This window comes from Pagrus pagrus, assembly GCF_965226575.1.
Source record: "Pagrus pagrus genome assembly, chromosome: 16".
Classification (NCBI taxonomy): domain Eukaryota; kingdom Metazoa; phylum Chordata; class Actinopteri; order Spariformes; family Sparidae; genus Pagrus; species Pagrus pagrus.
The window spans coordinates 9,649,145-9,660,762 of record NC_140200.1 but is presented as its reverse complement, the minus strand read 5'-3'; the positions used below and the strand labels follow the sequence as shown (position 1 = coordinate 9,660,762).

Below are 11,618 nucleotides of genomic sequence, written 5' to 3'. Positions count from 1 at the left end.
CCAGAAAATGGGGTTTTAGTGTCTGTCTGGAAAAAGACTTTGCAGACAGTCACTTTACACCTATCTGTCTGCACGCCACGGTCCATTTGCACAAATACTTTTCTGTGGCTTCATGAATTATTCCTGAGGACTCTTTCTCCTGCATTGTGCTGTAACTCACATGTGCCTCTCTGACTGTGGGAGGTGATATTTTGGCGACTTCAAAAACCTGCCGAGAGAACAGAATAAATTAGACCGACGCAGATCGTGGTCAAAATGTTGCTTTCGGATCCTCTTGCGAATTTCTGTTTATATAACCAGCCGTGTGCAGCGAGAACAACCACGTCGGCTCGATTAGGGAAGCGTAGTTTCACGTTTCTTTCTATTCCCTATATCAGAAGTGAAGTTCCTCTGTTAAAAGAAAAACGTAAAAAATCTTTACATGTGTGTATTTTAGCGGAAAAACAAGGTGTCTGACCGAGGAGTCGGTTTGCTTTCTTCCCTGCTGGGAGACAGAGCAGTAGAAGCGTTGGGCACGGAAGTACTACGTCACCGCGCTACGCTTGCAAATTAAAAAAAAAAAAAAATGGAAAGAACGCACTGACGTCAGAGCCCTGACGTATAGTTAACCTTGGCAACAGACGGAACAATAAATAGAGCCAGTGGAGGTGCAGGGAAAAATACTGCTATCCCTTATGGAGGCTAATTTTAGACATTATTATAATTGGATGCCACTGGAGCTGCCATGCTATCTCACTGCTCGTTATGGGAAGTGTGAATATAATATGTGTGCATGTGGTAAGCAGAAAGCCAAAGACAAAGGTAATTGAATTGAAATATCACTATCTTTTTATTTACATATCTTACAAACAGCTTTCATCTTTGCTCTCTCTGTAAAAAAATAAAAATTTCATAAATTAAAACCACTGTTGTTTTCACAGAAAACTTCATACCAGAAGATAAGGACCACTCAGACCATGGTTAGGACAAAGCACATCAGTTTTTTTGTTTTTTGTTTTTTTTTAAGTTTCACAAAAAAAAAGTTCACAATTACTCTCACATTCCATCAACCAGAAAACAAACTGGATCAATAATAACTATTGCTCTGAACACACATCAACACTACGACGAGTTTTTCTTATCTAGCACCATTAAAATCATATATGAACTCATACAACGACTAGGTGGTATTAGTTAAAACATGCTTTTTAACTTGCTACATTGGTGTAATAGGCAAGTATAGATAAAAGGCAAATAAAATCATAAATAATTTGCTTCCTGGTACAAGTCCGCTCCATAGCCCTGTGATCTGCACATCTCATACGTCAAGAAAATGTGCTAATAGGAAGTGTTTTTGCTTTTTTTTTTTGGAAGAGTCTTTAAAGGGCCAGCAGGGTGGGCGAGCTGAGCGAATCAGAGGACTGGTCGTTGCTGTTGCTTCCTCTCCTGTGGGCGATGCCGCAGGTGGGGAAGGTCTCCGCCTCTGGGAAGGTAAACACGAAAGAAGACGTGAAGGTGGTGCCGGCTGGTGTGCAGGTCACCACGGGCGTGCACAGGGGCTCGAAGTCAGTGGTGGTGGCTGAGGCATGAAGGGCCTCCCAGTCCTGAGTTGTGTAGAGGGAGTTGGACAGGTCGACCTCGGGCACTGAGCGCGCCGTCTCCATCTCAGTCTTTGTGAGCAGATCCAGAGACTCCTCCAGGACGGAGGAGTCCAGGTCTGTCATCTTGACCGTGCTGTTGGAGATGGTGGCGGTGGAGAAGATGGAGTTGGAGGTGGAGGTGGAAGTGGAGGTGAAGGTTGGCTGGCTGGAAGTGATCATGGATGCCTGGGGGATTGTGGTCTGTGGCTGGGTGGACACCCCGGTTGCGAGGCAGGCCGGAGACATGGAGATGACGGAGAAGTCTGAGTCCAGCTCGGAGGGGATTTTGCAGATGGGTTGGTGGGCAGCAAGAATGAACTCAAGCCTCTCCTTCTCCTTCAGAAGATTAGCAATATCATTCTGCAGGCTGGACTTCTCATCCTCAAGCTCATCAGTTTCCTGCGAGGGAGAGAGAAATGGAGGAAGAGGCATTAGCTTGGCTGTTGGATAACACTATTAGCTGTGGCGAGAAATACTCTGATGAATGATGGTAAATCTGTGGCATACTTACAGCTTGCAGTGTGTCAGTGAGCTCTCGCCTCCTGTTGCGGCATTTTGCTGCTGCCTGCTTGTTTCTCTCTCTGCGAACTCTCTTCTTCTCTTCCTCCTCAGGTGTCACCTGCACATGATAAATTAAAAAAAAGTTAAGCCTCCAGTTCTACACTGTAACATGAAAGTTACAACTTGTTATGCAACACTTGAATTATTATTTAGGTCAGATGGTAATTACCTGCTCCATTCTGCCCCTCTTGTGAGCCTTGGATGCTGCAGACCTCATGCCCGGTCTGGAGTAGGCGGGGCTGGGGCTGTAGGGGTTAGCTCTGTGAGATGGGGCCACCGAGGAGATCAAAGGCTGGACCATCCACTGCAGATCCGGGCTCGTCGAAATGGCTGTGACGGTGGGGATGAAGGAGGCACTTGATGCTGTCAAGTCAGTGAAATCCTGTGGGGAATGAAGCAAAAAGGATCATCAGTACATTTACTTTCAGGAGGGGGGGAGCAGCAGAGCAGGATGTCTATGAATGAAGAAGGGGGTCTATAAAAAGCTGGGTGGTTTAAAAATATCCTTATGATGTCAGCCATGACGTTACACTCCCTCTGAGGAGTTTCCAGGTGAATGAATGAAGCTCGCCTTGCACTGTGTGCATTACTGGTCAATGGGCTTTTACTATTTCTCAGCCAGACTATATTTATTATTTAGAAACTTAAAGCTTTTTGAGAATAATGTAGTTTTTCATTGCAAGCAAACACACACATTTAAAAAAAAAATCATGTAGCCTACATTGTAATGACAGTGTAATAATATTTGACAAGACGTACCTGAGACTGTGGTGATCCCATGCTGGAGTAAGATCCGGCTGGGGAAGGATAGTAGCCCAGCTGCTCCCCGGACGGGGAAGCCGTACTGCAGCGGGAGGAAGAGTCGCACTCCGTGTTGAAAGCGGTAAACATCATGATTCCCCGAACAAAAGCAAGTAGGAAGATCCAAACAAAGTCTACCGAGGGGGAATGAAACCTTGAGATGAGGAAATCCTTTGAGTAGGTTGGTGAGAAACTCTAACTGCTGCTCCCGATGTCTTTTCTCTGCTCGTTGCTCTGAAAGTTTGAATGCCAACTCTGTCTGCTCGAAGCCTTTTTATAGCCTGAGACCTGATGACGTAGGAGGGAGCGCTCCGTCTACGACAGCGAAAACACCAAAACACGGACGTAACAACGCGGCAATAACGCCACAGACTGCTTTTACGTCGTTTAATCCGCTATATGTTGAACATGCAATGCCGGCTTGTGATGTTTAAAGGTAAAAAAAGTCGCATTTAGACGTTATATTTTACGGTCTCCCTCCATAAATGGAATATTCCAGACCGGGATCCCCAGTACGTCATTTTCCAAATATGGTGCATCCTGTAAAACGGGGCGGCGCCTGCTGGGAAATAGACCAGAGATTGGACGACGGCGACATGACGTTATGCAAGTCAACAAACACACAGAGGCTGTTGTGAACACTGAAGAACTGGCATAATGGTCAGCAAAAGTACGTCCTACACGCCAAAGTACACCGAAAGGTAAATTTGAACATGCAGATGTGTCTGTTCTGAGCTAAGTGTGTCAAGCAAACGCATCGAAACACACTGCTGGGGTATTTTTAACACGGTGCCTTTACTTATTCAATAATACAATATAATTCATTTTAAAAATTGTAATAATTAATATCAAGACTTTTTTAAACCTTTCTTATGAAGATAGCCTTTACTGCTTTTTTTCATTTTTATGATTTAAATCAGGTATGGTGCTCCAGTTTGAGAGGTGACACTCAACACTCTCTAGATTTAAATCTGCTTCGTCAGCTTTGCATTCTGGGCTTTCTGATAGGCTAGTGTTTTAACGGGGGAAGACAACCTGAAACTGAAACAAATGTAAGGGCTGTTAGACAAATGCAGTATTATTCAATTATCAAAGATGCAAATGTACTGTTAAGACATATTTGCAGTTAATAATGGTAGTTTATGTGTGCTCAAACAGAGTTTGAAGCAATAATTTTATTGAAAAAATGTATCCATAACACTATACAGCATGAGGCAAAACAAAAACCAAACTATGTTCCAAGTAGCTAATTTAACAAATATCCGCAATGTGTCCACGTTTATCAGGTGAGGTCCTCCAAGAGTAGATGGTCAACTTCAAGGTATGACTGCACCTGAAGAACTTGGTTATAACCAGTCTCCACTGTGGTCCCCAGGCAACTTTCGTCTGTCAGGGTTAACACAAGGCAATAGTTCAATCCTTTCCCATGTTTGCATGAAAAAAGATGTACTACAAATAACTAAAACAAGTGTACTCATTGAGTACAATGCTAACTTTTGCAAACATAAAAACAGCCTTATGCCTAAATCTTTACAGAATTATGTTGTTTATCAAGCATTGTTTTATCCCACATCGGTTTATTTTAAAGTCCCAGAGAGATACATGTTCAAACATGCAAACTATGTTGTACAGTATGATTTAAATAGAGAGTGTCGAAGCACTGTGTTGAGTGTCTGTAAAGCAGGTTTAAAGGGTTTTAAGACAAATATTTGTAATAGGGAGGCACTTTTTTCATGCATTCAAATCCTATTTTCCCCATACATGTCAAAACCACAGTTCAAACTTTCCTATTTACTTTCTTATAGCCTTTAAAATCGTTTTTATAATATGTGACTGTAATCTAATCTCGTAGGTGCCATGCATTTTAGATCTATAAGCAAAAAACAATAGTAGGGTTAAAGTGAGAGAAGTGTATGAAAAAAATTATGTGTGCAAATATATCTCTGTTTGTTGACTTTTTAAAAAATGAAAAAAAATGAAACTCATTCTCTAATCTGAGATGCAAAGACTTTGTGTCTAAAGACTGTAGCCTATGATTTCTGTGGGAATCCAAATTCACTGTATACAAACATTGAAAAGGGAACACGGTAAAAAAACATGTCGGGGCAGGAGCAGTTACATGTGTAGTACGCCCCTCAGGCAGTACTTGTACCTTTTGTTTGAAATCCAAGCTAGGGTGTGTTAAATTGCACAGTAAGCAGATAACTGGTTTGTCATGTGTACTTTTCCACAACAGCAGTTTGCTTTCCTCATGGGTGTCAGGCTTGATAACACAGGTCTTCCCCTACATCTGTGAGAGGGAATCCTTTGTGATTTACATAAGGAGCTATAAGTCACTCAACCACAGGTTTGACACTGAGCCAACAGTCAGGATGTGTATTTCCTTCACATGAGCACTCTAATAATACTTTCTAACACCCTTGTCCTATAAATTTCCCCATAATGTAGAAGTAGGCCTACAGAATAAGTAAGACCCCAACCCAAATACGTTACTATTATCATTAGTAGTTTTTTGTTGATTTACTACTTCTAAAAACTATAAATAGGCAGAGAATGAGGCAAAAACTCTGACTACAATAGTCATTCTTACATTCACAATAGCTATGTTAGGATTTCCTATTTTTCTTTGCATTCCTAGGGGTCCTCTAGGAAATGCCCCTCTTTACTGCCTGTCTTTAAACAATGTAGGCTACAGGGTTCAGGCTGGGCTGTTTAAAAACCATTTAAAAAGGAATAGATATAAAAGCGTTGAAATTCCATAATTACATGGATAAAGTGATAATAATAGTGTTATTGTGTCAAAGTGCATCAATTCAGGCTAAAGGAGTTGTGTTTTGTTTCCCGCGCTGGTGTTTTGTTGAACATTCCTGGTTGGCATGGCAACACTCCACCCCTTCGCGTCAGTGACGTCCTCGTTTTGCATAGCAACAACGATCGTTTTGCGTTGTGACGACGTCTCACTCCACGAAGAAAAAATAAAACCAGCTCATCCGTGTCGTCTGTTGAGAGGCAGCACGGTTTGTTTGTTTTCCATACGGGCCGGAATATCTGGTATCCAGGAAACGGTGTCAGAGTGGGATCTCTGTCTGTGTCGCGGCTCTCAGACAGGGGAGTCTCGCGGAGCAGCGGAATGAAACGGGACACCAAACAACCCGTTTATCTTGTGGATTGTTTGAGTGGCCTATTTGTTTGACTGGTTGGCAAGAGCAGCTGCCAGATCAAAGAATGCTGACCCGGACTTTTTGTTCCGAACAATGTTTTTCACTTCTTTAGTGATAAGAGTTGGCAAAATCGGATCACAGAAATAATGTTATTTTTATCCTGAGTTGTCTTCTCATAATAATATAGTTGGTGACCATAATAATAGCCTTGTGCACAAGTAATACACATATATAGCATGAGTTTGCAACTACACAGAGGAGATGATGATTAAACGATGAATGAGATCATCTTCACACAACCTTAACTTCCAGAAAAGTAACAATTTTTTGCAACATAGTAATGTAATTGCCGATTCGTTTATCATATTTTATAAAGAATCTCTGGATATGTCATTTAATTCTCATCACATAACAGCAGTGGTGTTACTCACATGAGCTCAGTAAACTTAAATGATCTATTTACCTAATTTACATGAACTCTGACAGATGATGTCACGGAGTCTAAAAATAAACTTCTACACTCACGCACATTCACGCTCCACCCGCTCTGATGAAAACAAGCCTTTGAGCGGTAGTGAGAGGTGTCTATAGTTATGTCCGACCTTTGAACCCGTCTGGTCTTGAGCCGCCGGAGGCTGAATAGGCTCAAGCCGACCACCTAATGATGTGCCAGTAAATAAGCCCGGAGGGGGGCTGGCACTGCCGGGAAGCAGCCGGGAGCGCGGCCACCATCAGAGCAAGGGGAGAGGCCCCCCTCTCTATTCACCATCTATCGCTCTCACTTGAGTGGTGAGGCCATGTGAAACCTAAATATAGCCTATATACAATCCCTTTTCTTATAGGAGCTTGACAAGCGGGAATGACGCTTACATAATTGGTGCCAATAAACTGCATCAGCAGAGCTGATTAGTATGTGTGAAAGTGGGAGAACAAAAGCAGGAAATCAGCCACCAAATCAATACATTTCTCCTGGAAAAGAAGATGATTAACATGGTTAAGTGTCTGCAGTAACTCACAAGTGTGATGTTAGGATTTGTGATGCACTCACAGGTCTAAATCTGCGCACAAAAAAGCTGTCTGCATTCTATTCTTGTGGTTCAAGTGCAGGGGTCTACCCTCCTCTGCGTGTCCTGAAAGCAGCCCAGCGCCTCTGCGGTCAGTCGAGTCGCAGCTAATGACGCTGTTATCGGGTAGCCCACAATTCATGACGGCCGAGCCTTTTAGCGCATGTTTCACTTTTTGTTTTGTGTCTCTGAGTGAGTGGGCCACACACACACACACACACACACACACACACACACACACACACAGTCCGACTGCGCGCTCTCCGTGCGCCACACAGGCGCGCCCCCTGCTCGCCGGAAGCATCCATATATGGCTCGACCGGTCCACTCTGCGATTGGCTGCCTCACTCCAGCGACAATTTCTGTTGCTGGAGCTATATTCATATGCAGAGACAGGTGAAAGGCACTGTGATGTATGGCCGACACTTGATTTAGCAGCTCATAAATAATGAGGCGGTGTGCTGGAAGCCGCGTGCGTTAATGAAATCATGCTGGGTTTCACAATATTGGTAATAAATAAAAAGATTGTGATTTGGGGGGCAGCTTGTAGCCGCTCCATCAGCATTGCTCTGATCTGAACGACTCGAAGGGGACATACAGTGAAACGTCACAAAAATGATTTTTAATATTCTTCATCACCTTCATTCTTTCTACATTTATGTTGAATTAAGTGCAATTAAGACCAGAACATACGTGGACATAAAGGGAACATGATGTATATCATGCAGATGCTGCATACGTGAACTGACGTAGTTCATTCATGGCGATGGGCACCTCTTGCAGACGGGGGTCGTCACTTCACATATACTGGTTATTTTTTATTTTGAATATTTGAGAAAATAAGATGAATGAAAATAAAAACGCCGCTCATGTTTCTGTTCATACATTTGCATGATTTAATTGTTAAATTGGAAAACATCTGCTCGCTTTTTTCCCCCTCACTCACCTCTCCCTCTGTCAAATGGTTCGGTCTCACCACACAGATTTCATTCATAAAATTCCAGCTCACTATAAAAGGCGGGCCTCTCCACTATCTGCACAGTTACCATTTATGAACCCGGCAAATGGAATATAGAAAGACGTTTAGGCGTCAGTTTTCTACTTAGACTTGGATAGACTATTCTATCTTTTTTTTATTATTATTATTTTATTTTTTTTGTATGCAGTAATTGTTAGACGAGAACATGCATCCAGACTCCAGCTCTGAGTTCGACTCATCGTCCAGCTGTAGCACAGCATCGCCTGGCGGGGACACCCCTGGGTGCAGCCAGCATCCTCCTGACTCGCTTTCATCATCAGTGGACAGCGCCAAGGTAGAAGATCATCTCAAAAATGATTCACATATAATGAAATCTTGCAAGATAATTCATGCTTACGGTTAAAATGGGGTTGCAAAGGGCTCATGTGGACAGTAGGGACAAAATGTTCACACGTATCCAAGTAGGCAGACTGTCCCGTGCTTTACATTGATTCTATACAAACACATAGGCGATCTATACAGTCTCAGTGCATGTGAGGGAAGTGTCATTTCAGGGAGAAGGTTTGTAATGTACCTCACACAGACATGTCTTGGTCGTGACCTTTCATTCCAGAGTGATAGTGATGATAAAAATGCGTGATAAGGATGTGATGACAGGGCATGCAGATGATTTTGATGGATTTGTAGACAATATTGATTCAGTCATTTTTTATTTATTTTTTGACATTCCTCATCACAAATGATTGATGTACCATTTAAGCACACCCAAAGGTTAGATTCCTCCTTCATCAGATAAGCTAAATTAATCTTTGACTGCATATGCATAATATGTCTCTGTCATGTGTTTTTTTTTCTTCTTCTTCTTCCAGGAGGATATTGAGACCAGTGTAGCAGACTCCTTTGTTCCGACTGTGACTGCAATCTCAACCTCGCCGGATCTGAGGTGGATGGTGCAGCCAGTGCAGACAGTCATCACATCTGGCTCTCCGTCGTCCGGACGCGCGAAGAGCAAAACTCACGGCGGGAGCCAGTCGTCTTCCCCGGCAGCTGCGAGCAAGGCGAAGCCCTCCAACAGGAAGGGGCTTAAAGACAAGGTATGCAGGAGAGCAAGGTGGGGCGGGGGGGAGGGTAATGCAATGTCACTTTAATTAGGTAGTCAATCAATCAATCAATCAATCAATCAATGAAGGAGTCCATATTGTCCTATCCCTTCCCACGACTCCTTTCCACTGATTCAAGGTTAATATGAAAATTGAGTTATCGCGATATTTTCAACAGGACGTGAAAGTAGATTTTTTTTTTCTTTTACTGTTTAAGTAAAATGAACATACCGAGCTGTGCATGTAAATGACTGCAGGCACACAGGTGATTGGATTATATCTAATTGGTGCTGCGCGTAATGACTCTCGGAGTAACGGGAGCTCACCACTGTTTATGAATGGGATGGCAAATTGCATAAAAAAGTGCGCGTTCACGTGCTCGACCAGACCGTGCCAGTGGTGCAGCATTTTAACGCCTGAACTGAAAGAGAGTCTGCACCGCCACCGAGCAGATCAGTATTCCCAGCATACACTGCAACGAAGATTTTTTTGTCTCCCCCCCTCTCTCTCTCTCTCCCTCTGTCTCTCTCTCTCTCTTTTTGGCAAGCGGAATGGTGCTGAGGAGCCAACTGCTGATATGGCAAAAGTTAGCAGGATGCGCATTTAAAATGGGCTTTTTTTCTGATTGATTTTAGCCCTCCAAAGAGGAGGAGGAGAGGAGGAGGATCAGGAGGGAGAGGAACAAGATTGCTGCAGCAAAGTGTCGTAACAGACGGAGGGAGCTGATAGACACACTGCAAGCTGTAAGTATGAAGACACAGGGCACATGCACTGTATGTTCCTGTATGACATGTACAGATAACAGGAGCCCAGCAGGGATGACTGCAGAGCACCACAGTGCAGCAGTGTTTTCATACTCCCCCTCACGCTAAGTCTTTTTTTTCTGATTCTGTCCCTCCTCACCTCAGGAAACCGACATGCTCGAAGACGAGAAGTCTACCCTCCAGACGGAGATAAACGACCTGCTGAAGGAGAAGGAGAGACTGGAGCAGGTCTTAGCCTCCCACAAACCATCCTGCAAGCTCGACGACTGCGATGAGGAGCAGCAGGAGGAGGAGGAGGAAGAAAATGGAGATGATGTTAACACAATGCTGCAGGATCCTCCGGCCTCCCCAGAGCTGCTGTCCATCTTAGAGAACGGAAAGACCCCAGAGAGCGCCACAGAAGCTCCTATATGTCAAGACATGGACAGTGCCCCCTGCATCCCTGCTGCAGCCATCTTGGGGAACTCCAACATCCTCCTGTGTTCGAGCGCAGAAGAGGAGGCTCTGGAGGACTTAAAAGGAGACGACCTGGACGACTTGGTGCCCAGCCTAGAGATGGCAGTGTCTCCTGAGATGGCTGCATCGGTCCCTGACATAGACCTGAGCGGCCCCTTCTGCCTCTCAGACTGGGAGACCCTGTACAAGTCTGTGGCAAACGACCTTGAATCTCTGAGCACACCAGTCATGTCTTCCAGCCCCACTTGTAGCAACTACCGCACAGTGTTCTCCTTTAATTACTCCGAGATTGATTCCTTGGCCGACGGCTTCGAGAGCCTCAAAGGCAGCCTCGGTGCGTCTGAGTTAATGAAAGATAGTCTTAACTCTCCAACACTTCTGGCCTTGTGAATGCAAAGAAGATTATGCAATGCAATGATACTGTAATTGTATTCTAACCAGCCAGCAAGCAAGCTATGATCCCTCTCTCAAATAATCTTTTGTAGTGTGAGTTTTGATGTTGTGTAAACCCTAAACATCAAAGGTTGTGTTGACGACATGTTTTGTGGCTGTGACAGGGTTGACTTCTTCCATACTGCTGGTGCAATCCTCCGAGATAAGACTTTGTGCTGGTAACAGAAATGCATGCAAATACGAGTCATCCGTAATCCAAGAAGAGGTGGTATCTTGTGTTTCTAAAAAATCCCTAAATGTGATGTGAAGTTAGATCATGCTCAGTAGCCTAATGTGTGTGTAATACTGTTGACAAAGTTGTGTTGTAACAAGTGAAACTAACAGGGTTACTAACGTGTAGTGTGTAGGTGTAACATCTTGCTGTAAGGTGTCCCCTAACTTGACATTTGCTCTCGAGTGTTTCCATGAAAATAAAAGATCACGTCATGTATTTTATCAAGATGTATTTTATGACATAGTTTATTTTTTTACTTATCGAAAACCGATCAGATGCAAAAAGTTGTATAACGCTGGAAATAAAAAAAAGACAACCGCAAACAATTTCTTGCTTTTGTCGTCATTCAGTCGGGAATATTAATTTGTAGCAGTCACACCACAGGGTTCATTGTTCACAGCTTACAATTAGCTATGGGTCGGCCGATGTTATTAGCCGATATTGGC

General features: G+C 43.6%; 2 protein-coding genes across 3 annotated transcripts; one reads left to right on the top strand and one right to left on the bottom strand.

The window, feature by feature from the left end:
* Positions 1-642: 642 nt before the first annotated feature.
* LOC311272236 (protein c-Fos-like) lies at positions 643-11,393 on the top strand. Of its 2 annotated transcripts, XM_084378521.1 has the most exons (6): positions 643-801; positions 921-959; positions 8,373-8,519; positions 9,055-9,279; positions 9,921-10,028; positions 10,194-11,393. In XM_084378521.1, the coding sequence occupies exons 3-6, from the start codon at positions 8,391-8,393 to the stop codon at positions 10,893-10,895; spliced, it is 1,164 nt and encodes a 387-aa protein (XP_084234647.1). In that variant the 5' UTR covers positions 643-801; positions 921-959; positions 8,373-8,390; the 3' UTR covers positions 10,896-11,393. The 2 variants fall into 2 exon arrangements, with proteins under 2 accessions (XP_084234647.1, XP_084234648.1); XM_084378522.1 differs by lacking the exons at positions 643-801; positions 921-959 and adding an exon at positions 3,502-3,682.
* LOC311272237 (protein c-Fos-like) lies at positions 806-3,213 on the bottom strand. Its single transcript, XM_084378523.1, has 4 exons — positions 2,940-3,213; positions 2,350-2,562; positions 2,131-2,238; positions 806-2,018 (listed from the first exon to the last, which is right to left on the bottom strand). Exons 1-4 carry the CDS (start codon positions 3,072-3,074, stop codon positions 1,359-1,361), a joined length of 1,116 nt encoding a protein of 371 aa, XP_084234649.1. The 5' UTR covers positions 3,075-3,213; the 3' UTR covers positions 806-1,358.
* Positions 11,394-11,618: the final 225 nt, after the last annotated feature.